Here is a 27,622-nt window from a genome sequence, read left to right as displayed (position 1 = left end):
TAAGTTGTGCTATGCGTAAAGTAACTATGGCAACCTTAAAAACAAATTAGAATTATAAATTTATAATTATAAATTATATCAGTAGCAATGTGCCTTTAGTACTTCATAATACAACTTGGATTATTTAAATACAGTGTCTTACCATATGGCCCATGGTACCCTAGAACTCACTCATAATTCAGAGTGACCTCAAGCTCATGTCCTTCCTTCTTAGCCTCTGGAAGACTGGGGAGCAGGAATGTACTCCCACACTGGGCTATGAGACCAGATTCTTAGTTCATTCCTTCTGATCATGACTAGCCCATCCCAAAGGCCCCGCCCCAGAGTCCTGGAGGAGCTGCCCAGGGGTATCTTTCTCTCATGACAGTCATGCTTTCAAAGCTGCCACCCATCATCTACACATTTCTGTTAGAAGCCCTGTCAGTCACAGGACTCACAGGGTGAGCAGAAGCTGAACCAGCCTCAGTGTGAGCAGAAGACTGCTGTCCCTCTGCCTCTCCTTGCTAGGATGCAGTTACATTTTTCTTGACCCAAATCCTTCCAGAAGCAATGTGTGTGATTAAGTTGGCTTTGGAGAAGTGTGCATATGTATGCTGGCTGCCTTCCTGCCCCTCACCATCACGTTTGCGTCTCGATAGTTGTACTAACTTTCCTGATGACCATGGAATCTATAAAAATCAACAGAATGAATCTCAATGTTTAAAGCATTTCTTGGTTTTTTTAAGTCCATGTGAAATCATTCACTCTTTTTTGGTTGGTTGGTTTTGTTTCTGTTTTTTGAAACAGGGTTTCTCTGTGTAGCCCTGGCTTTCCTGGAACTCACTCTGTAGACCAGGCTGGCCTCGAACTCAGAAATCCACCAGTCTCTGCCCCTTGAGTGCTGAGATTAAAGGTGTGCAGCACCACTGCCTAGAAAATCATGCATTCTTAAATCTAATATTTTGGATTTTTTAAACTTACTATTAGCAACAAACTAATGATCAAAATCAAAATTCCATAAAAACAATACCAGGAGCTGGCACAAGTTTGAAGACTGATTTCAGATCCCCAGAGCCCACTTAGAGCAGTAGCCGGCATCCTTCATTGTGGCCCTCCTGCAGCAAGATGAAAGGCAGAGACGGGAAAATACATGTCTACATACATACACAGACATATATAAACAGACACAAAGAAAAATAATCGGACTATTTTAAGAAACACCATTACTGGTACAAAATAGACCTTCCAGGCTGAAATTACAAATGGAAAAACAACAAGAAGAGACCTAGTTGGTACCCACAAATCCAGAAATGAGAGTTTTTTAAAATTCTGAATGCTGTCAAGTAGAACATTGGTAGACCACGATGCCTGGCAGGAGTACCCACTTCTAAGCAGATAGAATCCAAAACAAAAATTTCTGCAAAAAGAAGTGTGACCTGGCAGCCTGTGACATCCCTCCTGCCACCAGGGCTGAATGTTGAGACCCTGAGGACTCCTGTTGCAAGGTTTCTCCCACAGCCTGGTCACTGAGGAAAGCCCTGTCACCGGGCCAGGGGCTATAGCTAAATGCCCCAGTTCTGAGACTTGCTGGACTAAAGGCAGTCGGGAAGCCCCTCATGTCTTATTCACTGTGCCCTTGAAGGTGTCAGAAGAACCAGGCCATGTGACCTTACCCAGGCCCCACTGAGTCTCCTATTCCTTACCTGTAGTTCTGGAATGATGGGCTCCATGGCCAGGTGGTTGCAATCAAAGGGAATTATGGAAGAGAGTCTCCTGCAGTGAAGTGTGTCCCAAAGCATAAGACACAGAGCACGCTTGGGTTTCCCTGGGATTCAGATGGCTGAACTTTGAACAAAAGAGTCCTTCTGTTACAAAAGATGGGAGATTTTATGTGACTTGCATACTTCTTTAGAAGTTGTCAGCTCCCCAGTTGAGATGGAGGCTGAGGGTCCCTTAGCCTTGTCCACCTCTCCTGGGTCTCTTCCTCTCTGTTCTCACCAGTAGCCATGGCTTCCTAGGATCCACCTTCCCCACCTGCACTTACTCAGTGACCCCTGTAGAGCCTTTGGTATCTGCTTCCCAGCTTCTTCAGAAGTTTACTGGGAAGTAACTGGGCATGATAAGGGACGGGGGCCTGAGGTCGTATGAAAGGCATCCCCCACACGTGCTCACCCTGTCATTCTCCATAGTGACCTGCACAGGGCAAAATAGTGTTTATCCTTGAACCATGAGTAAGGAAGGAATAGACACAAGCAAAATAATCTGTACCCCAAAACAGCTGCAGGTAGCAGAGCAAGGACTCAAAGCCAGGCTTCACTAGGGTCACCACTGGCCCATGCTGATCTCAGGCGAGGGTCTCTTCAGGCAGCTGACTTAGTGTTGGTCAAGCAATAGGATATATGTGAGCCTGCATCTTGACCTTGGCTCTCAGCCTTTGACACCCATGTTGAGCTCTCTGTTTCTCAATCTTATCTCCTTATTAAAGGAAGTTTGCTTGGTTTAGGGAGGGATGAGCACCACTGTCTGTCAGAGAGTTCCCTGAGGGGTGTGTAGTCCAGCCAGAGTTTTGTTTTCTGTTGTTGATTACTTTTGTTTTCATTTCCCTTAAAGAAAGATCCCATAACCAATTTCAATTATTTCCAAAACGTCATAACATCAAATTGTGTGACTATGTAATGCTTGGCTCTCACAGAAAACCAAAATCCACTAATTACCATGACATATAAACATAACTTCCTGAATCTTTGCTTGACAGGACTTGCTGGTTCTGGAAGAGCAAGAGGTAAGTGGTGTATTTGTTCTGTCCCCTTCACTGTGAGCACAGCCTTCCCCGAGTCAGACTTCGGTGCATTTGCAGTGTGAGCTCGTTCTCACAAAGAGGCTTAACTAAAGGGGCTGTCCAAGGTCTCCTGCAGAATTTTCCATACAGCTATCTATAAATAGACAAATATGCTTAAATCTGCATACATCTGTGAATACATTGTAAAGAGCTGCTCATTGCCATTCAAATAGGATGTCTGTGCGTCAGCCACACTCTCTTAATATTCCAGATGCCCAAGATGTCTGCAGGCTTCATTCTGTTACCCCCATTTTAAGTGGGTGTGAGTGGGTGTGTGTATGTGGCTGTGCACGTGTGTGTGTGTGTGTGTGTGTGTGTGTGTGTGAGAGAGAGAGAGAGAGAGAGAGAGAGAGAGAGAGAGAGAGAGAGAAATATACAGCATGTTATCACCAGATAACTGAGTAGGGAGATGATGATGGTTTGTGCATATTACACATAGCAGAAATAGAAATATCATATATCATATATCATATATCATATATCATATATCATATATCATATATCATATATCATATATCATATATCATATATCTAGTTGCTTGGGCCAAACTCAGTAAAATCCTAACTCCTCCATTTCCCTGATACCCCAAGCCTAGTCTATCACCTCACCTAGCTGACACATCTTTATAAAATGTCCTGAATTCAAATGTGTCTCCGTGCATCTGTTATGAGCACTGCAGTGCGGTGGCAGCACCCACTTTGTTCCTGGCCTACACTGTACAGGCCAGATCTCTATTTCTCAATCTTGTCTCTTTACTAAGGGGCTGTTTGCTTGAAGAGGAAAACGTCCTTTGTTGATAACTTGGGAAGGGGTGAGCAGAGGTCATCATCCATGAGAGCTTTCTGAGAGATGAGTGGCCCAAGCATTCCCATTTAATCCCACAGTTAGAATCAATTGGTACATTTGCCTTGACTCTATCCATCCTAGTGATAAACTATGAGTAGTTGTAATGATGGTCAGGGAAAAAAGACCGAAGAAGGTGATGTTCCTGAAAGATTAGCTGCTCAGTAAAGTGAAGTTGGAGATGTGATACCCATGTTTTATATGTTCATGACTACACAGACTGGTGTCTCCACAAGAGATTAATGTCCTGTGCTGTAGTACACACTGGTGGAACCAGTAAACTGCGAACAAGCAGAGCCCTATAAATACAGAAGGCTGTCTGTCTTAGTGATAGACGCAATGACCAAGAGTTGGGAAGGAAAGGGTTTATCTGGCTCATGCTTGTACATCACTGCTCATCACTGAAGGAAGTCAGGACAGGAACTCAGAGAGGGCAGGAACCTGGAGGCAGGAGCTGATGCAGAAGCCATGGAGGGGTGCTGTTTATTACTGGCTTGCTCAGCCTGCTTTCTTCTAGAACCCAGGACTACCAGCCCAGGGATGTCCCCACTCACAGTGAGATGGGCCACCACCCACAATCACTAATGAAGAAAATGACTTATAGCCAAATCTTATGGAAATACTTTCTCAATGAGGGTTCCTCCTTTCAGGTGACTCTGGATGTGTCAAATTAGCATAATCCTAGCCAGGACACTGTCCAAGCAACAGAATCAAGGAATCAGCCATGCTGTTTAAATAAGGCCATCCTTCCTCAGTTCCAATGATTCTTCTGGATTCATTGGGACTTTCTGCTCAGATTTCACTTTTCTAAGAAGGAATATAATTTGGAGTATTAATTCCATAGATAAAATTAGAACTAGGGGCTGGAGAGGTGGGTCAGCGGTTAAGAGCACTGGCTGTTCTTACAGAAAACTTGAGTCCACAATTCCTAGCACTCACACAGTGACTTACAACCATCTGTAAATCCAGTTCCAGGGACTCCAATACCCTCTTCTGGCCTCCACAGGCACTAAACACACATGTAGTACACATACATGCAGGCAAACAAATATACATATAAAATAAATATTTTAACTTTTAAACAAATAGAAATGACAAATGTGGTCAGTTTGTGTGTCTGAGCAAGGACTGGGTCCTGAGGAAATCAGTACCTTAACTCTCCAATAGGCAGCTTCCTGCAGTAGTGCAGACTGAACATGGGGCCAAGAAAGCTCCCTGCATCCCTCCAAATCCAGTGCTCATGAAGCACTGATGTGTTTAGTGACTTATTCCAAAGTGGGGTCCATTGGGAGTTAGAGCTCAGTGGTAGAGCACATGCCTAGCATGCATGGTGGAGCCCTGGGTTCGGTTCTCAGTGCCAGAAGATAACAACTCAAAAAATGATCTGTTATGATCAGGTAGTCCCAGATCAAACTGCCTCTCCTAAAGTATGAGACAGCTCCTTATGGTGACCGACACCTTGGTTTCTGAAAACAGATGAATGCTTTCTGTTCATCATGGGCATCAGCTGAGAAGCCTTAGACAGCAGGTTATTTCAATAGATCCTGTCTTAGCTAGGGTTTCCATTGCTGTGAAGAGATGAGCTCATATTGGGACAACATTTAATTGAAACTGGCTTACAGTGTCAGTGGTTCAGTCCATTATCATCATGCCAGGCATGGAAGCATGGCAGCATCCAGGCAGGCATGGTGAGAAGGAACTGAGAGTTCTACACCTTGATCCAGCTACAACTAGGAGAAGACTAGATCCTCAGGCAGCCAGGAGGAGAGTCTCAAAGCCACAGTGACTCATTTACTCCAACAGGGCCACACTTCCTAATAATGCCACTCCCTGGACCAAGCATATTTAAACCACTATTGAGCCCCAAGACAACATTCCTGAAATGTCCACCTGAAGCAGAAGCTTCTACATAATTTCTCATTTAAACTGGGGCTCCTTAGGGGAGTATTAATAGCAGCTGGACATCAGGAAAAAGAAATGCAGGCCAGGTTCATCATGGCAAACCTGGAATCATGGTCCTTTCCCTGTACATGACCTTAAAGGATGAAAATCTTATCTGTCATTCCAGGGTAACTAGACAATCCCCATCCTGCATCCTCCTTGCCCAGTGACTTTGTAGTGCTTTAGCGTGACCTGATAACATATTTCACAACTCCATCCCCTCCAAGGCCTCAGCTGGGGTACTGGTAGCATGCTGCCAGTCGCAGAATATCCCTGTGAAGTTTCATAAAGTTTTGGCCACAGACATCTCTGCCTGTGCTCTCATCTTTGCTCAGTGCAGACCTGTCCTGGAATACTATGGAAAAGAGTCAAAAAACCTAGATCCCAGGTCTGCCTGCTGTTCACTTATGACCAGCCTTGGCCAAATCTCTTGTTCCTGGACTTCCCTGTCTGTGGCCTGTGGGTTCTTTCTGGTTCTGAGCTGCTAGTATCCCTAATCCTTCTGCCCTATGTTTACTGTCTGTTGGCTCAGTTGGACCCAATTCCAGGCTTCCTGGAAGCCTCCCAGTTAGTTCCTTTTGTTCACTGATTCTTAGAGTCTGTTTCCTGGACCAGCAGTGAAAACATCTCAGGGAAATCTTTTTGATGCAAACTTCTTCCAAGCCAGATGCCAGACCTACTGAGCTTGGAACACTGGGCTGGGAGCCAGTCATCTCCTAGCAACCCCTCCAGGACTCCTGATACTGTCAGCCTGGACACCAAAGTATAGAGGGCCACTGTTTCACTGCTTCAGTCTTCTGCTAGACTACACATTGCCAAGGCTTCTTTTTATGAGGGTTCAGGAACAGAAGAGGTGCCAGCATCTTAGAGATATGTGACTGCTGTCATTACTCCAAAAAAAGAAGAAACATCATGGCCATAGAAACTCAAAAGAAGTCAAAGTCCTGACAAAACTACAGAGACTGGGGCTGGAGAGATAGCTTGGGGTTAAGTGCAATATGCTGTCCTCACAGGACCCGAGTTACATTCCCAGCAGTTCCTATTACTCCAGCTTCAGGGGATCCAACACCTCCAGCCCTCCCTGTTTATGTGTCTATCTAGAAAGCCGCTGTTACAGAAGGTGTACTGGGACAGAGGAAAGTTTAGAAGCACAAACCTCAGACCTGAGTTTCAGAGTCTTCTTTTCATAAGTGTGTGCATATGCCATGTGTGTATGTGTGGGTTCATGTATACACACATATGGATGCCTTATGTTGATGTCAGGACTCTTCCATTATCCCTCTTCTACCTTAATCACTGAGGCAGGATCTCCTAATCAAATGCCAAGCTCCCTGATATATCCACTTTTGTTAGCCAGCTTGTTCTGTGAATACCTCCCACCCCCTGCCTTCCTGAACTAGAATGGCAGGCACCTTACCAAACTTACCAGGCATTTCTGTGGGTTCTGGGGATCTGAATTCCAGTTCTCTGGACGTGTGGTGAGCACTTTAGTCACTGAGCCACCAGCTCAGGCTGAACTTTCAGACTCTTACTTTTGCCATTCCACGTCTGAATTCCAGCACCCTGCCTTGACCTCTCACCTCTGTCCCCACTCACCACCCACACCTTGACTACCAACATCCAGAACCCTTCATTTAGTGGTGGGTCAGACAGCCATGTGGTATTGATATTCTTCCAACAATGGACTCTTTGATTATTAAGTAATTTAGGCATACACAAAGTATAGAAAATAATTTATAAATCTCCTGCCCAGGTTAAGGGCAAGATCATTAAAAACCTAGAGTTGAGGGGCTAGAGTGATGCCTAGGCAATTAAGAACATGTACTGCTCTTGCTGAGAACCCAGATTAGGATCCCAGCACTCACATCCAATAATTCATAACTGCCTGAAACTCTAGTTCCAAGGGATCTAAAACTGTCTTCTGGCCTCCGAGGGTACCTGCACTTATATAATGACTATAACCACCACATAATACAGCATTATAATGAATTATAGCAATACAGACACATAAGTAATAACTAAGTCTTCGAAAAGTAACAGTTTGAGACCCTACTTCCTGCTCCCTGACTCCATCCCTCTGTCTTCCGCTCTTTCCTGAAGCAGCTTCCATCAAACATTGGTGCTTGCTATTTCCTCAGGGTCAGATTGTTACAGCCGTCTGCATAGCTGAGAATTATAAGCTCAGACTAGGAATAGCCACTGCTTGCTTGGCTTGCTTTGTCTTTCATTCGCACATCTGAATTTGTTCAGATTAAATATCTTCAGGAATAGGGGAGCGAGCTTTTCGTATAAATTGCCCACAATTTCCATATCTATTTCTAGAAGAGCCTACCAGACGTCAGCCTAAGATTGTTATGTTTGGCTCTTGGTTACAGTTAGCTCCTATGCTCTTCTGGGAACTGTTACTGATGTGTAGATGAGAACATGGTGCCAGACCCATGGGTGCCTGTGGCCATTTGTCAGAAGCACCACGATGCCCCTGCATGGACCTAGCATCTTCCTGATCCCATCAGTAATGAAGTTACAAGTGGGTTCACTGATACAAACATGGATCACCTCATCTCTTTGCTATTTGTAACCTACAAAAAACAAATGAGTGACTTGTTAACATTGGTCAGTACTGGGGCCAGTGGGTGAGGAAAGAATCCCCCAAGTATCCACTCTGCTGACCACAGTGATCCTTAATGGCAAACACTGTAGCTTATAACTAGATGTGCCTTAGTGAAGAAACTGACTGGTATGTCTTTTGCTGTCTCATTGTAAGGGCTCTGTGAATTTCAAATTTGGGGTTCTTTTTGCCAAAGACGGGCAGCTCACGGATGATGAGATGTTCAGCAATGGTAAGCATCCCCTCTGCACCCCTGCCAAGGGCACCCCTGCCTCTGCCTTTCCCACCACTGAAACCAAATGTCTGGTTGCGTTGGAATCTCCAATACCAGGAAGCAGTTTATAGAATTTTATAAGGTGGTTCTTGACCAGCTTCATTCATTCGCTAAGTATTTTACTGATCACGTAACACCTACTAGTCCCTGCAATGGGCACTGGAGAGCACACATGGGTGTGGGGAACACACATGAGAAAATTTAGAAAATTTTGGAAAATTTAGAAAATCTGGTTCTACAGAGTACAAGATCTTTCCTTGCTGCTTCTGGTTGAGTGAATATAAAGATAGTATCCTCTTCCTGAATTTGTGTCTTTCATGTTACAGCCCTGTTTATCATTGGGCAGAGCAACAATAGCACCCACAATACTGCATGCCCCAGGTCTGGTTCATCTGATTCTGTTTTGCCTTCCCTTGGGTTCCTGAAAATTACAAGACTTCCTTATAGCCCTTGGGTAGAAGGCGAGGTGACCTCATCCTTTGATACTATACTTATCAGCAGCACCTCATTATCTGTGATTTCTTTATGGTTAGAAAATGAGGACCAGTGGTTGACATCTGTTCCTTTTCTTACAGAAACTGGAAGTGAAGCTTTTCAAAAGTTTATAAATCTCCTCGGTGACACCATTACTCTAAAGGGCTGGACAGGCTACCGTGGTGGTCTGGACACCAAAAGTAAGCATATCCCTTGTCAAAATTAGTAAAATTCTGTTACTTATACCCAAGAGAGGTGAACATGTAAGCCAGAAAGTGGAGAGACTGGGGATTATCCCCAGTATGACATGAATCATGAATCACCAGGCATGGGCATTAACTCCTTTCATTAAGACTAATCAGACCTTGGAACCCACAGGAAGCAGCAGGAGATACAAACAACCAATATACAAATGAGTGACATTTCCATCAGCAAAGGACCACGTCTGTTATGGATCGCATGAGGTCATAGAGCCTGGTAACATAGTCACTAGTGCAGTTTGTCCTAGTGAGAGCCACACGATAAAGTTGCCTTACAACACAAGTCTCCATTGTTTCATAGCTGCCTTTACCAACGAGCACCATCTGTATGCCAGGACTGGGCTGGGCTCAACATGATCCCTGCCTTGCAAGCAGCCTATAGTCCCCTGGATAGCACAGGCGTCACACGTGTGATGGTTATGAAATAGCTTGGCAGTTGGTGCTTACAGGATTGAGGAGGCACAGAGAGTGCCCACGGGCGCTTTGCCGACTCTGGGGATTAGAGAAGACTTCTCTGGGGGAACATGGGGGTGATGAGTGGGAACAGTTGGATAGTCTTGAGAAAAGAATTTCAAATAGGGAGCATCTGCGGAGTCCCTGAGGCTGAAAGAACATGGCATGTTCTAGAAAGTAAGAGAATGTCTTTCTGGCTGGAAGGAGCTGAGGGACTAAGAAGGTTGCAATATAGACTAAAGAAGGGGAGGGGTGGCCCTGCAGGGAGTTTGAAGCCCCCTTTCCCTGTCACTGAGTAGGAAAGCAGCTAGGTCCCCTTAGGGCAGATCTGCAGGGAAGATAATCTAGAGGGAGCAGGCCAGGGGAGCCAGGGGGCCCCTAGAGAACCAGATTCCACAGTCTAAATGGGGGTGGGGAGGCGGCTGTCATGGCAGGCTGGCAGGGAGACAAGTGTACAAATCCCAGCTCTGAGGTAGAAGGCCCACGATTCCGTGATACTAGAAAGTGGAGATAAGAGGAAGAAGGATCTCACGGAGTCTCTGAGTCTCTGGCCTTAAGTAGCTGGTGGAGATCTGGGTGTGGAAGGGGAGGCCGGGGAAGCTAGGAGGTGGTCGGAGGGGACTAGGCGGCAAGCTCAGGCTTGCGCCTCTAGATCAGCTTCCAGCAGAGGAACACTGACAGCACCTTGTGTTTCTGTGTTTGTCGTTTTGTTTGATCTTCAGTCAAGCTGCAAAGAAAGTCAGGCAGGTGGTACAAGGCTCCTGTAGCCTAAATGTGACAGACTTCCTGTCCAGGTAGCCTGACTGCCTGACAGCCTCTCTTCCTGGCAGTGCACACAGATTCAGAGCTTGACAGCCATGTGAGGACAGCTATGGAAAGGCCTTGGTTACCAGCTTCCCCTTGACATACTTTGTCGTGTATGTGATGTGTTCCTGAGCACCTGTGAGCTCATCACCATCGCTCTCAGCCTCACTGTAGGGGCCCTGAGTACCATTTCCCGAGCCCTCTGATTACCAGCTCTTCTGCCATGTTAAGCGCTTTGCAAGGACCGTCTTGCTGTCTTCTCTGTGTTGATTTTCAAATTAAGAAATGGGATAAGAAAAAGTGGGGAGACTTATCAAAAGTAGCATGGGGGTCAGGGAGATGGCTCCACTGGTAAAGTGCTGTCCATGTAAGCATGAGGTCTTGAGGTAATTCCAGCACTCCTTTTTAAAGGCCAGGTTGGGGTACATGCTTGTAATCCCAATACTAGGGAGATGGAGACAGGAGGATTACTGGGGCATACTAGCCAGCCACTCAAGCCAAATCAGTGAACTTCAGGTTCAGTGAGATACTCAATCTCAAGTAAATAAATAACAAACAAACAAATAAACAAATATAGAGGGGGCTGGAGAAATGGCTCACTGATTAACAGCATTGGCTGTTCTTCCAGAGGACCTGGGTTCAAGTCCCAGCACCCACATGGCAGCTCACAACTATCTGTAACTCCAGTTCTAGGGAATCTAATGCCCTCTTTTGGGTTCCATGGGCATTGCATACACGTGGTACACAGACATACATGCAGACAAAACACTCCAACACATAAAATAAAAATAAATAAATCTTTAAAAAATGTATTAGGCCTTGGTTCAATCCACCAAGCTTTGGAATAACTTACACAACAATATATAACTAATATATTGCTTTAAACCCAACAGCCAAACTTGAAGAAAAAATCAGGTGGAGAGCAACAGAAGAAATCACTGTATATAGACCCGAGGCTCACCACACTTGTGCACACATGCAAACACTAAGTAACAAAGCTTTAAAAATTAAATTACAAAAAATGATAAAGCCCTTACATTTGAGGAGGGAAAGGAGTAACCTAGCCAGTGAGAACTCAGGCTGGTCCAGCTACCTCCAGAGCCTGTGCCTTAATCACCACAAAGTTCTTCAGAAACCTCACTTTGATTTTGTGAGCATCACAGCTTACTGTATCCTTACCCTGTTATCACAGGAAGTGGAGGGATTGTAGTATGAGTAGGAGCCTTGTGGGAAGAGTTTACCTCAGGTGATCCTCTCCTGCTCACAACAGCTGATAAACCCAGGTCTTTGAGAGAGTACTGGGAACTGTATGCCTCCATCTGTTGTAGTGTGTAGTTTAAAAAACAATCCACACTATGGCTGGCTAGGCACCAGCAAAGGCTTTCACTTCCCAAGCCATCCACCCCAGGCTAGCCTGCTGAAACTGGCTGCCACTGGCTCTTCCAGGTAAAATGAAAACTCCAGAGGCTTGTAATTTACCAGCCAGATTTATAACAAATTTAAATCTTCAACCCCCAAAATGCCCACACAAAGAACTCAACTCAATTGATGTAGATACAAGCTGCACACCTGGATTGGACAGATGTGCCCTACATTATTCAATCAGCTATCTAAGAAATCTAAGGTACTTATGGCTCCTAGGACCACATGGTTCTGGTTCTTCATCCTCTCCTTCAGGTAACATCTTGTCTCTCCCATTTCTGTCTCTGTCTCTCTGTCTCTGTCTCTCTGTCTTTCTCTGTCTCTGTCTCTCTTTCTCCTTCTCCTTCTCCTCCTCCTCCTCTTCCTCCTCCTCTTCCTCTTCCTCCTCCTCCTCCTTCTCTTTCTTTCTTTCTTTCTCCTTCTCCTTCTCTTTCTCTCAATGTCCCCTCTCTAAAACTTTCAGCTTCACCTTCCCTTCCACTGCCCAATCACAGGCTGTAGCCTTATCTAACTAATTAAGATTTCACCTGACCTCACCTAAGTACAGGCATGGGGTACAGGGCAGAAAAACAGACAGCAATCAATCCACAACAATCTGCATTCCCATGTAAAACTCTGCCCACTGACTATGTTCTTGTGTTTTACAGATAACACCACAGGGATCAACTCAGTCTATACTGTGTACCAAGGGCATGAGGTCATGTTTCATGTTTCCACCATGTTGCCATATTCCAAAGAGAACAGACAACAGGTATGTGTGACCTCTGGCTCTTTGAGAACACAAACCATGATGTGACTGAATGTGGCTGAGCACTGCAGTGCTTTATACGAGTAGAGATGAGGTGTGTTACAGTGAGCTCCATGTCAGTTACCAGCTACCAATTCAATGCACTTCTTTATAGTCTGTGTGAACTGCAAACAAGGTGTAGGAAGCCTGTTGTTTCTGCCTCTGCCTCTTTAAGACTGGATCAGAGATAGTAGTGAGCCTGTGGGTGTACACATGTATGTACTTGTACATGTGTAACTATGATTTTAAAGACTACACGTCTATGCTGTGTTGTCATAACAAAATACCTGGAGCCTGGGAACATTATAGAGAAGTTTATGTAGCTCAAAGTCATGTTGTTTCAAGAGCTGGTATTCTGAACTCTAGTGAGGCCCTCACAGTGGTTAGCATGTGATACAGACATAGAAGAGATCACATGGCATAGAGGAAGCATGAGAAATCCAGGTTAGGTTACAGACAGACCTAACTAAGCAAGAATGAACTTCCATTAGAAACTTGTTAACTGCCCCCAACCTCACCATCTCACTTAAAGGCCCCCATCCCTTAGCAACTCCATGTTTGGAGTCAGACTTCCAGCACTGAGAGACCTGCTCAAACCATAAGGAGACACCTTGCAGACTGTTCTGTATTGAACAAGTCTTCTCCCTGTAACTTCTCTCAGTGTGCCTTTGGCCTTGTCAGAATAGGAGTCTAGAACATGAGATATGTTCGTATACTAGATAGTTTTATATCGACTTGACATAAACTAGAGCCATTTGAGAGGAGGGAGCTTCACCAGATGGGCCTGTGGTGCATTTTCTTTATTGATAATTGATGTGGAGGCTGGTGGTCCTTTGTGCTATAAGAACACAGGCTGACCAAGGCATGGGGAGCAAGCCAGTGAGCAGCACCCCTCTGTGGCCTCTGCATCAGCTCCTACTGTGACTTCCTCAGATGACGAAGTGCAATAGTTGAGGGCTGAAATAAAGCTTTTTCTCCACATGTTGATTTTGGTTGATTTTGTTTTATCACACCAAGAGAAATCCTAAGACAGATGGTTGTGTGGTATTAGGAACAGTTTTCAGATTGATGTTGAAGTTAACCATGACTGTCTACATGGTCTGGCCATGCTGGGAATGTCCCCCCAGAGTTCTCCTTTCCCAATCCTGAGATTGGCCATTTTTTAGGAGAAAAAAAAATCCAACCTGTTAGAATTTAGGTACAACAAATATGGGCTGCTGGATTTGTCTTAGTTTTAATGTATGTAAGTGTTCTGCCTGTGTCTATACTGCACTGCAGTGTTTACATAGAGATTGGAGCAGCCCCTTGGAGCTAAAGTGAGGGAAGGTTGTGAGCCACCATGTGAGTACATGGGAATTGAATCCAGATCCTCTCTAAGAGTAACAGGTGCTTTTAACTGCCAAGCCATCTCCCCAGGCCCAGCTACTGGGTCTTGACAGAGTTGGAGAGTTATGCTTAGCTTGTATAAGACTCTTACCACCTTTTTATGCACTGAGAGAAGGCATCTCCATGAATAAATGTCACTGACATAAATGAGCAATTGTTCAGCAAAGAAATACAAACTTAAAAGGGGCCAGAAAGGTTTTTCACTGAACATGTAAAATAATGATTCTAATAAAGGGGTAAAGCATACAGCAGATAAGTACCGGGGGTGATTCTGCAGTTCTGTGATGTAGAGGCGCTCTGGAGAGAACGTGCAAGGAAGGATGAAATAGGACGTGCTGTTCTATGGTCTGACTGGAAAAAGTAGCTGATGGGGGGGGTCTCATGGGCTACTATGAGGACCATGAAAGCATTGAACTTGTCCTTGTTTTAGAACTCTGGTCAGGTCTATTGAAACAGGGAAGCACATGTAGCTGAGACTTGCTGTGTATAAGATGTCTTCTCTGTTTGGTTGGAAAGACACATGTCTCTGCTGCTAGGCCTCTTCATTGCAGAGGATAGACCACACCATCTTCTCTTCCATCCTCAATGTTCTTGACCTCGTACATGTCAACAGTGGCATCAGAAAACTTACACTGGGGTTGGGGTTCAAGTACGGAGTGTTTGTCTAACATGTGAGGTGCTGGGTTCAAGCATCAATGCCAGCACCCTACACACAGCAGATACACTGACTCCAATGGAATGCCTTACAATCCTCTCTCCAACTCTCAGCGGTCTCCAACACTGCCCACACCACATGACAGATGGAGCAGTAGGTACACACGGATTAATTATGTACTGTAATACATAATCTCTTCAATATTTAATTTTTATTCATGTGTGTATTCATGTGTGTGCCTGTGTGTATGTAAGTGTTCTGTGTGCACTAGGGAGTCCACAAAGGTCAGAAGAGGCAACAGATCCACTGAACTGACGTGACAGATGGTTGTTAGCCACCATGTAGGTGCTAGGAATTAAACTGCTAGGGCAGTCGGTGCTTTTAACCACTGAACCATCTTTCTAGCCCCAATGGTCCTTAGAAACTGACATCTAGTGGTTGGCTTGTTTTCAAGGGTTTGCATTGTAGTGTAGAGCTGATTCTGTTTGTTTGTTAGCTTGTTTGTTTTTAATTATGTGTGCATACACATGAGTACAGTACAGAGAGGCCAGAAGAGAGCATCAGATCCCCTGGAGATGGAAATGCAGGTTTTTATAAGCCACAGACGTTGGTGCTGAGAACCGAACGTGGCTCCTCTGTAAGAGCAGAATGCCCACTTAACCTCTGAGATATCTCTCCATCCTTGTTGTTTTTGTTTTTAGAGATACTACCTCAAGTAACTCAGACTGGCCTTGAACTCCTGATCCCCCTTCCCACCTCCAGAGTGCTAGAGTGCTTCGTTACTTTCTAAATGTTTCATGTGTATGGGTGTTTGCCTGCATGTATATGTGCACTACATGTATGCAGTGCCCTCAGAGGCAAGAAGAAAGCATCAGATCCCCTGGAACTGGAGCAACAGGCAGTCATGAGCTACCTGACGTGAGTGCTGGGAATCAAACTCAGGTCCTCTGCAAACTCAGTAAGTCCTCTTAGACACTGAGCCATTTCTCTGGGCTGGTAAATCTACATCTAATTCTTTGAGGAACCACTGCATCATTTCCAGAAGGGTCACACCATGTCACATTCTCATCAGTAATACACAGAGGGCCACACCATGTCACATTCCCATCAGTAATACACAGAGGGCCACACCATGTCACATTCCCATCAGTAATACACAGAGGGCCACACCATGTCACATTCCCATCAGTAGTACACAAAGGGCTGGTCTCTCCTTGCACCAGTGTGTTATTTTATACTCTCGTCCTACTGGTTTGCATGGCCGCTTGGCTTGGCTTGCACGTCTCCAGTAACTAGTGAGACTGAGTGTCTTCTCCTGTGGTCATTACAGTTGACATGTCGTCTCTGGAGAAGTATCCACTTACAGTCTTCTGGTGGAGGGAACACAGGCCTTCAGGCTGGTGAGGGGGTTTTAGTTAAAGGGTTGATGAGAGGAAATGAGGCCTGCACTAGGAGAGGAACCCAGTGGCTTGTCAAGGCCACATAGGGGTCGGGCTGTCAGGCTGTTGGGCTGTGGCCATTTGCTACAGTGTCTTGACTGAGTGTTCCTTGTCAGAGCAGCTCTTCTCACCATGTCATTTCTCGTCCTCACAGGTGGAAAGGAAGCGCCACATTGGAAACGATATTGTCACCATTGTGTTCCAGGAAGGAGAGGAGTCCTCTCCCGCCTTTAAGCCTTCCATGATCCGCTCCCATTTTACACGTATCCTGGGTCTTCATAAATGCCCCAGCTCAACAGTCTCACAGGGCCTCACAGGACATGGACTAGGCAGGTCCTGAGCAGCTAGGCTGGCGCCCACATTGGGCAGTTTTGCCCAAGCGCTGTGTTTTCCCATCTTCCCCGCCTCTGAGGCAGTGGGTAGGAATTCTTAGGGACTGTTTGACTGTGTTTCTCAATTTATACACATACAGGGTTCCTTCACCACACCTCCATTACCCTCCTAGCATTCTCCCTCTCCTGATCACCCCTTCTTTTCAACAAGGCCTCTCTGCTTTCTCACCTGTATCTAACGAGGGATACTTTAAAAACTGGGGCAAATGGTCATTTATTTGAGTAAAGGCAACTTACTAGTGACTACACCACTGAGAAAACAACTCTTTTTTAAAAAAAAATATTTATTTTATTTATGTGAGTACACTGTAGTTGTCTTCAGACACACTGGAAAAGTGCATCAGACCCCATCACAGATAGTTGTGAGCCACCATGTGGTTGCTGGGAATTGACCTCAGGGCCTCTGAAAGAGCAGTCAGTGCTCTTAACCACTGAACCATCTCTCCAGCCTGAAAATTACTCTTTGTACCCCTGCAGGAGGGGCCTCAGGAGCCCCTTGACATCCCACTGTGGGATGTCCATGGCTAGGAGAGTACAGGGCACTGTGGCTGTGAGTTTACAGGTCAGAAGACTGTGTTTCACAGCTAACTAAAGCCCTGCTGCCTCAGACCCCTGGGTGCTAAAATTACAAGTGCATGCCACCACACCCAGCTTTGATTTTCAGAATGCCTTCTCTTTCCTCAGGAAGTCTGTGAAATGAGGAGAGCTTCCCGTTATGCGCTGGTAATGAATGAGTGGGAAGCTGATGTCAAATATAAAATCTGTTGCTGCATGCCTGTAGTTCCAACACACTGAAGGCCTGGGCAGGAGGATCACAGATTGGAGGCCAGCTGGGGCTACATACCTTCTCTCAAACATGGAAAAAATATATATCTGGGCATGTAGACTGATAATCTGTAATGGCAGCACTGGAGAGGCTGAGGCAGGAGGTCACCGTGGGAAATTGTTCTGATAATCTAGCTAAATAGAAGTATGGGGCATGGTAACATTAACAGTGTTACTCATGTACCCTAACCCTGCTCAGCTCACTGTCTGTAGATGCTGGGGGTGGGGCTAGCCTCAACAGTGCTGACCCAGACAACCCCAGGGCATGTGTTCATCCTGCCTGCCAGACCTCAGCCAAGGCCCACTTGCCATGGTTACAGACCCTGAGAGCCAAACTCAAGGCAGCAGCCCTGAAGGTTGGCCACAGTAAGTAAAGCACATCTAGTGGGCATTCTCAGAATGAAGTCTCGCTGCTCCGGTTCCCAAGACCCCAGTAAAATACTGGGAGACAGATCACTGTGCATCAGGTGCCTGCCAGTGAAACTGACTTGTCTCCTGAAGCCAGACAACAGAGCTCGAAGGAAGTGTTTAAAAGTTGAAATGGGCTGGGCGGTGGTGGCTACAGAGTGAGTTCCAGGACATCCAGGGCTACACAGAGAAACCCTGTCTCGAAAAAAAAAAAAAAAAAAAAAAGTTGAAATGGCCAAATTCCTTCCACAAGGGGAAGGGGATCATAATTAAGGTGAAAACATCTCCTTTGCTCATCCTACTTAGAGCAAAATGTCCCCTGTTAATTGGGCTGTGGCACTAATATTCTGTCACCTTTTCATGGTGACAGCCGGCTTCTCTGAGTGGAGCCCCAGAAGACAAGGTGGCTGGATAGCTAGAGACACTTTAGGGTGCTCCCTATTAGACATTCTCCACACTGGCCTGGGCATGTGGGTTTCTGAAGAGAACCTAAAGGTGGTCGGTGTGAGTTAATCCTGCAGAGTACAGGAGTGGGTGCCCCTGACAGTTGCTGCCTTCAGCCCCAGTCAGCACCTGGGTTGCCAGTGAGACATGAGGGCAGGCCAGAGGAGCACTACTGAGTGCAGGTAGTTGAGCTATTTGATTATTTTTAAAGAGTTTGATTGAGATTAAAGCCCCAGAATGTGTCATTTATCCTTTTTTTCTTAAACGCTGGTGGAAGCCAGGCCTCTCACGTGTTTGTCAAGTGCTTTGCCCGCCACTGGTCCACACCCCGAGAAGTTGAGCTATTCTGGACACTTCAGGCTTCATCCCAAGCACCGGCGCCTCTGCTCAGAAGCTGCCAGCAGCCACATTGGCTTGGTCTGTTTTGTCTACCAGAGGCAGGAGGAGAGGGAAGGTGTACAGCAGAAACATTTAGATTGTTTCCCCATTTTACAACGTGTGATGACATAGATGAGTAACCCGTGTCAGGAACTGCTCCTCTGGTTCTGCTGGCTGCTTGGCTTTTCCACGGATTTCCTTATGAACTCCTCTGACAGCCGTGGAGGATTCACCTAACATTTTCCCAGTATAAGACCACAAGATGCTAACACTAGGTGCTGGGCTCCCCTGTGTGTCTGTCCCTTGTAAAGAGGCAGAGTTTTGTCCCAACTTGAGAGCAGTAGGTGCCTAGCCACAGGGAGGTCTGCTCAAGAACACTTCTGCAGGAAGGATTGTCAGGCACAGCTGTCAGGTGTGAGCATCAAGGGTATTGATGAGTTGCCTTGACTGTCCCCACAGATATTTTTGCCTTAGTGAGGTATGACCAGCAAAATGACAATTACAGGTACGTGATGACCTCATCTCTGTTGTTGCTCTAAGTCTAAAATTTGTATCACCAGTTGGTATTGGCCCTCAGATGACCCTGATGTGCTTTCCTATGGGGTTCATTAGACACACTCTCACCTTCTAGAATATTCTGTCTTTCTCTTCAGGGAAAGTTTTTGCTCCATGTAGTATTGCTATGTACAGTAGGCCCAGCGGTCAGGATTAGTTTGGTATTTGTACTTTAGAGAGGAAATTGTCTATATTTGACCTTGGTCAGGGTGCCTCTTGCCCACTTGTCCTTCTGTTTCTCAAAATGAATCTATTAGAAGGATGTTGTGAAAGTAATGTCAATTCCCACCATTTAGGGGAAGTGGGGTCAACCTCAGCTCAGTCACTTACTGACTTTGAGGGTTTGTGAATATGGCTATCCCCCAGGCACCTTGAGCCTGGTGTAGAATAAGAACACAGTGACCTCTGGCATGTTCAGCAAGCTTTGAAATCCAGAACACCCTGCCTGCTATGCGGCAGCTGTTCAGGGCACCGTTGCTGTTGTTCAGCCTATCCATGGGTTGGTGGATTAGACCCTAAAGACTTGGCCTCTCTCCTAGGAGAGAGTACTCAGAGATGACATAGTCTCCTCTGGGAAGAATCTTTCTCACTTATTACATATGTTTTTGAACATATTGACTTGCAAAAATGTTACTGATCTTTGAAGAAGAGCACCAACTAATTCTGGAATGTTTTCTACATAGGCTGAAAATATTTTCAGAAGAAAGTGTGCCACTTTTTGGCCCACCCTTGCCATCCCCTCCGGTGTTTACAGACCACCAGGAATTCAGGGACTTTTTGCTTGTGAAATGTAAGTTCTCATTTTGAAATGCTTCTGTCGGTTGTTCCATATAAGAATGTGTTCTCCGTACTCTCCCAGGCCACTGCATAGGGAAGTGTTGTTAGGCCATTCACATTCGAGTACACCCATTACCCATGTTTAGTTTCTGGTAACATTAGGTAGGCTTTCTTCCAGGTTCTCAGCCGCTCCTCACATCCTGCCCACAGCTTTGCAGCTTATCCCTTCACCATGCCCGGTGCCAGAGGCCCCTAATCTGCCTGTGTGCCCTGAGTTCTGATGCCATCATTCTGAGTCTCCATCATTGTATATCTGTCTTTGAGAAAAGCTAGGGAACTATCTATGGTCATGATTCACGCTTAGGGACAGAGAGCTGTTGGGTTGTATGAGTGTGCAGGCAGGTGGGTTTGTTCATGGAGTGAGTAGGACCATCCCAGGCCGCAAGAGCCAGCAAGCCAGAGCAAATGCACCTCAGCTCACTGATGACTCCCAGGGCCTGCCTCTGGGCTTTCATCTTCTGTATGACAGACATGAGCCACACCCTCCTCAGAGCATGCTTGGACCCATCAGGACCTACTGATCAGAATCAAGTCACTTCATCCACTGCAGTCTCTTCATAGAAGCCTAGTCTGTCAGCCCTGGAGTTCTGGCAGTACTACTCAGTCTTTGCCCTCTGCAGCCAGCTCCAGTCTCCTGCCAGACAGTAGGGGTTGCAGCTGCTTTGCAGGCATCCACCTGTCCCTCACACCCACACACACACAGTGCCTAATTCTGTCACTGTTGCCATGTAGTTTGACAGATTTAGAAACGCTCCTGTCCTCTCATTGAGTCCATTTTGGTCACCCGGCCCCAAGGTGGCATCACTTGAGCCCAGAACCTGACAGAATCCCACAACAATTCACACTACTCAGCTTCTAGTTTTCAGTCTCCTTCAAAATTGGCCAAAACTAATGCTGCAGGCCAGTCAGGTGCTGGATGACATAGTATCTTTCCTTTGTATTCTCTCATAAAGGTTAATTTTATGTGGATGTGTGTACACTTGAGCAGATGTATGTGCACATGTATGCAGGTGCCATGGAGGCCAGAGAGAAGGCACTGGATTATTTCCCTAGAACTGAAGTAATGAGCTGCCCAATGTGGGTACTGATGATGAAGCCCAGATCCTCTACTAGAGCAGGAAATGGGTTTTGTTTGTTTGTTTGTTTTGTTTTGTTTTGTTTTTTGAGTCAAAGTCACATTATGTAACTATGGCTAACTTGAATTCACTATGTAAACCAGCCTGGCCTTGAACTCACTGATCTGCCTGCTTCTGCCACCTTCGTGCTGGAATTAAAAGTGTGGGCCACTTGCAGCAAGTGCTTCTTCGGCCCTGAGCCACCTCCCCTTCCTCCATGTCTTATCTACCCATCTCAGTTGCACTTGAAGGGATAAATGTCACTTAACTCCAGTCACCAGATACATTCCACTCTCGGCCAAGCTGGCTGACAGTGTTAATCCCTCTGGGAACCCCTGTAGAGGTCTCCACATGCTTCCCAACCCTCTCCCGAGGTGGAAGAAGCCATTAAGGGTGTGTGGCTGTGTGCCAACCCCACTGTCAGCTCCCAGTTTTGGCCACAGCAGGGTCTAGGGGAAAAGCTCTGTCCCCAGCATGAGAAGCAGCAGACTGCAAACCATTTGGCAAAGGTGATTCTGCTCCTTTCTGCATTTTCAAAACATCCAGACTTGGAAATTTTCATGTGGTTCAAGCCCAGGGCATCAAATAGGAAGCAAGAAACAAACAGGAAGCAGTTATAGCAGTTATCAGCCAAAGGGAACAAAAGAGCCAGACACAGTGATAAGTGTGCTATGGGGTAGTGACAGCACAGCTGGGGCCCCAGGCCTGTAGTGCTTTAACCCCAGAATATTTAGAGGACAACAGTGGGGACCCACTTGTAAGTGGAATCCATACATTAAGATGGAATAGCAAAAGTAGGCCTAGGAGTGGCACATCAGCACCCTCAGCATCTTAGGGAGAAATGAAAGTGGGATTCAGTTGACCTGATGGTAAAGCTTTTAGGGGGCTGGGTATAGTAGCAGTGCTTTTATTCCTAGTAAGCTGAAGGCAAAAGCAGAAGGATCTCTTGAGTTTGAAGTCAGCCAGGCTACATTGTGAAATGCTGTCTTAAAAATATATCTAAGTTGAGAATCATGAGTGCAAGGAGCCCAGGTTACAGAGGAGGCTCTGCAGTGCTGGAGCTTGGGTCTGACAGAGGAGGCTCTGCAGTGCTGGAGCACGGGTCTGACAGAGGAGGCTCTGCAGTGCTGGAGCACGGGTCTGACAGAGGAGGCTCTGCAGTGCTGGAGCTCGGGTCTGACAGAGGAGGCTCTGCAGTGCTGGGGCACAGGTCTGACAGAGGAGGCTCTGCAGTGCTGGAGCATGGGTCTGACTGACAGAGGAGGCTCTGCAGTGCTGGAACACGGGTCTGACAGAGGAGGCTCTACAGTGCTGGAGCACGGGTCTGACAGAGGAGGCTCTGCAGTGCTGGAGCACAGGTCTGTAGGACCAATGGGCTACACAGCCAACAACACAATGGAAGCCTGAGACTAGAAGGCTATTTGAATTCCACAGTGGGTTTAGCAGAGTGGAGGAAGCCAGCCAGGTAAAAAAATCCAAAATAGCTCTAAATAGTTCAATTTAAAACTCAGGTCTTTTCCTTCTGTCAAAATTGGTTACTTAAAATATAGTTTTGTGGCCAGACAAGGCAGAAGCAAGTGGAAATTTGTGAATTCCAGGACAGCAAGGGAAATAGAGAGAGAGCCTATCTCAAAGAAAGAAAGAGAGAGAGAGAGAGAGAGAGAGAGAGAGAGAGAGAGAGAGAGAGAGAAAGAAAGGAAGAACGGGGAAATGTAGTTTTCTGAGATACTAATGGGGAAAATCTTTAAGAGAGAAAAAGAAAACAACTTGGCATGCACACTTCAAAAACTCCTAAGAGATGCCATGAAATACACATGGCAACTTGGCCCCAGCAGACAGAATGAATGTATCTAGGGAATGCCTTGTTCCCAACAAGTTCTATTTTTCAGTCTGTTAACAGACCTTCCCATTGGACCTCTGTATGCGAAAACTTACCCAGTTCAATGTGCCTAGCACTGTACTGTGTGTATGCATTATCTCACTTAAACGACAGCGGCCCTCTATAAAAGTAGGATCGTACACATTGTGTAAGGTAGAAAAACTGAAGCCCCAGAAAGGTAGAACAAAACTGCTCAAGACTCCACAGCTACCAGGCAGTGGTGATGCACACCTTGGATCCCAGCATTTGGGAGGCAGAGGCAGACAGATCTCTGAGTTAAAGGCCAGCTTGGTCTACAGAGTGAGTTCTAGGATAGCCAGGACTACACAGAGAAACCCTGTCTAGAGGGAAAGAAAAGGTCAGATATGTTCTCTGCTCTGGAAGCTTACTGTCCCACAAGAACAGGAAGGTAAACATGCCTACAGTCATAGAAATCCATAAATCCAGACTTGGGAATTTAAGCTGGAAGCACTCTCCCATGAAAGGAGGTTAGATCAATGACAATGCCAGTTTCCTTAGTCAGTTTTCATCACTGTGGCAAATACCTGAGAAAAGCCTAGAAAGGAGGAAAAGGCTGGTTTTAACTCGTGCTTTTTAGAGGCACTACCCTATGACCTGTTCCTTCAACTAGACTCTGCTTCCATGTGTCTCCATCACTCGTCAATAATCCAAGTATTAGCCCACCTGGAGACTGGCCACTGATGAGATCAGAGTCTTCATGACCAATGATAAGTCCCAGTGATTGGATTGATCAACTGGGTCCATGCCCTTGACATGTTGGGAGACCCTCTGTATCCCAACCATAATGCTAGTATTATAATGGCATATGGCATTCACTGTGCAGACTCTGCCCAAAAAGAACACTCCTCAATAGCTATTAGTGACAGTAATGTGCCCCTTTCACTTGTTTTAGTAATTAACGGTGAAAAAGCCACTTTGGAAACCCCGACCTTTGCCCAGAAACGCCGCCGTACTCTGGACATGTTGATACGCTCCTTATACCAGGATTTGATGCCGGATTTGCATAAGGTACCTGGGTTTCCTTTCTCCCTTGGGGGTTTGGGAGAGCACTGTTCTAGCCATGAGCCCTGGGGAAAGCTGAGTTCCTATGGTACTTGCTGCCTAGACTGCCCCGGAGCGACCACAGATGGCATTCTCCATAAAGGGAGGGTTGTTGGGTGTCTGTGTGAGAGAACATCATGGTCCTTACAAGAAGTAGCCTATGAAAGTCAGATAGAGATGGGCAGAGTGTCAGCCAGCACCCTGGAAGCCAAAGCTGCATGCTGGCGGTGCTGTCTTGGTGCTAGTGCCATAGACCTGATGGCCTGGCAGAAAGACTGACTGTGAAGGGAGAAGAGCGACCAGGTGCCTTCTTGGGTTTTCTAGTGGTTTTCTATCTGGACCTATAATCAGGCACTGAGACAGCTGTCTCCATTGGTGGAAAGCCGCCTCACAATGCATATTTTGTAGGCCCAGAGCTTTGTACACTGATGAGACTCCGCCCTCTCTTGTTACCTCCAGCCTATGTGTGCTATCTTAGGAGGTCTCCAGCCTGAGTTTGCTCCTGGGACCTACATGACAAAAGGAAAGAGCCAACCCCACAAGTTATCTTCTAACCTCCTTATACATGCTATGGCATGTATGCACACACACAGACAAACACATACATATATACATAAAATTAATGTAATTTAATTTTTTAAGTTTTCCTATTTAACAAATAAATAATTCTCTTAAAATTTGATCATTCATTCATTAAGTCCAGTAAAAGCGATTAACTTCTGATGATGTTTGTAAATGAGAGGTGTCTGTCACTCACCAAGGGAGACAGGCTATGAAAATGAACTAGAATGTACTGGCCCCTTCTCTCTGCACATGACCCCTTTTATAGCATCTCTTGACTCTTGATTGGTAGTGAACTCTTGGTTGATGAACTCTAAAAATTCCCAGGGAATGACCAGACTAGCCCCAGGACCCCACAGAAAGTTTTAGCAGAGCAGGGTAGGCTTCACCATAATGAGTCCTCATGTCCTCGGTCCTGAGCTGAGGTATTGTTACCCCTGGTTGAAGCAAGTCCCCTGTTGAGCCATCTAGCCCTACCTTCTACACTTCCCTTTCTGTCAGTGACTACACCAAATGTAATCCTGTCAGGCTTTGTGGCCTGCAAAGACAGAGGCCAGGTCTGCCAAGTCTGGTGGACTAGTGGGCACTTAGCCAAGGTTTAATGAATGCTCTAGAGGGAAGACCAAGCACAGTGCCAAGTACCCTCTGTACACTACCTCACGGATCCCCACCACATACCTGAGGGGCAGGAATCAGCCATATAGAGTCTCAGAAGTTAACACTTAGGGCCCCAGGGCCACACAGTCCTACCACTACCATTCCCATGGAATGGAATGTGCTAGGTTCCTGGGGGCCACTCCATGGAACTGGAATCCTGGAACTGTGCAATGTGTGGCCTGGGTCACGAGGCTAGTAAATGAAGCTGCGTTTTCTTGGTCTAAAGGCCTTTACATAGTTCTCAGCTGTTACACAGTGCTGGCTGTACTTGTCTGGACTCTATTCCTGTGTCTGCCATAGTGCTGAGTGAAGGCTGGGAGTAGAAATAGTACTGTTTAGACAAACAGAGAGGTGTGTATGTGTGCGCATGCATGCATGTGCGTACACATGCATGAGTGTATGTGTGTACACTCCAAAAGATGAGACTTGACAATGGTCTGAGGAGTCCCAACCTTGTTTCCTTTTTCAGAATATGCTCAACCGGCGATCTTTTAGTGATGTTTTACCAGAGTCACCCAAGTCAGCACGGAAGAAAGAGGAGGCCCGGCAGGCCGAGTTTGTGAGAATAGGGCAGGTATGTTGACTTCGCAGCTCCTGAGAAGTATGGTTGGTCCTAAGTCCCTCCAAACCAGACACTCCACAACCATACTTTTTTTTTTCTCTTCTTTAGTATTTTTCAAGACAGGGTTTCTCTGAGTAGCCCTGGCTGTCCTGGAACTCACCCTGTAGACTAGGCTGGCCTCTGACTCCCAAGTGCTGGGATTAAAGGTGTGAGCCACTAATGCCTGACTGAGGCTTTGTTTTTCTTGCTGTCCTAGTGGACATTCTTTTGCTATGGATAAACACCATGGCCAAAGGTGACCTGGAGAGAAAAGGCTTTACTTCATCTTACAGCTTACAGTCATCACTGAAAGGAGTCAGGGCAGGAGCTCAAGGCAGGAACCTGGAGCCAGGAATGGAAGCATAGGCCATGAGAGAACACTACTTACTGCTTCATTCTCCATGGCTTGCTCACTCTGCTTTCTTACACAACCCAGGACCACATGCTTTGGTGTGACACCTCTCAGTGTGAGCTCCCATGTCAGTTGTTAATCAAGAAAATGCCCCACATCAGCCAGTCTGATGGAGGTATTTTTTTCAGTTGAGGTTCCTCTTCCCACATGACCCTGGCTGTGTCAAGCTGACAAAAAGACTTCCTACCTGCAGGCCCCATGATTTCTCTCAAAGCTGTGGTAGAGAAACAAATGGGCTTTTGACAGCTGTGTAGATTTGGTTCCCTTTGCAAAAGAATAGTGCTCTACTTCAGGGGACAGCTCCTGCTGTGCAGGTCACTCCTGGCAAAGGAGCTAAGACCTCTTGCCTGCCCAGTAGGAATTCTCTGAAGAGTTGGAAGCTGTTTTGAGAATCACCAGATTTAACACTAAAACCCTCCATCTCCATGACCTAGCACAATAGGAGGGGTGGAGCCTCCAGCCGCAGGTAAGGTCGTCCAGCAGCAGAGCACTAGACAGCAAGGCAAGTAGAAAGGAGGGTTCCGTGATCAAGGATGACTTGGAGACAGGAAACATTCTTCAAAATATGCATAGGTCTTTGTTGAAGATACCTAGGGCTGGCAAGATGGATTAGCAGATAAGGGAGCTTGCCACCAAGCCTGACAACCTAAATTCAATCTTTAGGACTCACATGGTAGAAGGCAAGAACTGAATCCTGTAAGTTGTCCTCTGTCCTGCATATAACTGACACAAGTTGTCCTCTGTCCTGCATATAATTGTTACAAGTTGTCCTCTGATCTTCATGCTTGCACCATGGCATACACATGCCCACATAGATACATGCACAAACAAAATAAATAAGTAAGCATATATTTTTTAAAATCTTAAAGCTCTATGGCCCCTCCTTTAAGGGACTCTTGAGCCCTCAAGTTTGGGAAGGACCTAGGAGTTTGTATTTTCGATAGTCTTAGTTTAGAAATCACAGGGCTAATAGAACTGATTTACACTCCAGAAACAGTAAGTGTATTTTGGGCCATAACCCTGTGACTGGGGCGTAACCATCTCCTTAGAGCATTCTCACCTTTAACCCAAATTACTCTTGACTCATTGCTTTTTCTCAAACCTTAATTGTTTACCCTGCTGATCTTTCACTGCCTGACCCCAAACCTTAAGGGACATCTCTGTCCATCAGGCCCTGAAGCTCAAGTCCATTGTGAGAGGGGATGCCCCATCAAGCTTGGCAGCATCAGGGTTGTGTAAAAAAGAGGTAAGTGCTTGGCACGTCTGAGAACTGTGAGTGTCCTCTGTGCTCAGTGAAGTTACGGAAACAGTTGGGGTGGGAGGATGTCTCC

At 46.1% G+C, this 27,622-nt stretch overlaps 1 protein-coding gene across 8 annotated transcripts in view; it reads left to right on the top strand.

Moving 5' to 3' along the window:
• The window catches only part of Garnl3 (GTPase activating Rap/RanGAP domain like 3), a 144,364-nt gene that overhangs the window by 81,077 nt on the left and 35,665 nt on the right, over window positions 1-27,622 (top strand). For all 8 annotated transcript variants that reach the window (XM_076928519.1, XM_076928524.1, XM_076928520.1 and 5 more), the window contains 10 exons: window positions 2,735-2,761; window positions 8,368-8,443; window positions 9,061-9,159; window positions 12,546-12,649; window positions 16,320-16,428; window positions 19,072-19,117; window positions 19,851-19,957; window positions 23,912-24,027; window positions 25,748-25,852; window positions 27,463-27,537. In XM_076928519.1, the coding sequence (XP_076784634.1) occupies window positions 2,735-2,761; window positions 8,368-8,443; window positions 9,061-9,159; window positions 12,546-12,649; window positions 16,320-16,428; window positions 19,072-19,117; window positions 19,851-19,957; window positions 23,912-24,027; window positions 25,748-25,852; window positions 27,463-27,537 (864 nt within the window). The remainder of the gene's footprint in view (window positions 1-2,734; window positions 2,762-8,367; window positions 8,444-9,060; window positions 9,160-12,545; window positions 12,650-16,319; window positions 16,429-19,071; window positions 19,118-19,850; window positions 19,958-23,911; window positions 24,028-25,747; window positions 25,853-27,462; window positions 27,538-27,622) is intronic.

The sequence above is a fragment of the Arvicanthis niloticus genome, chromosome 2, assembly GCF_011762505.2.
Source record: "Arvicanthis niloticus isolate mArvNil1 chromosome 2, mArvNil1.pat.X, whole genome shotgun sequence".
NCBI lineage: Eukaryota > Metazoa > Chordata > Mammalia > Rodentia > Muridae > Arvicanthis > Arvicanthis niloticus.
The sequence above is the reverse complement of the archived record's forward strand: the minus strand, read 5'-3'. Positions and strand labels throughout refer to the sequence as shown.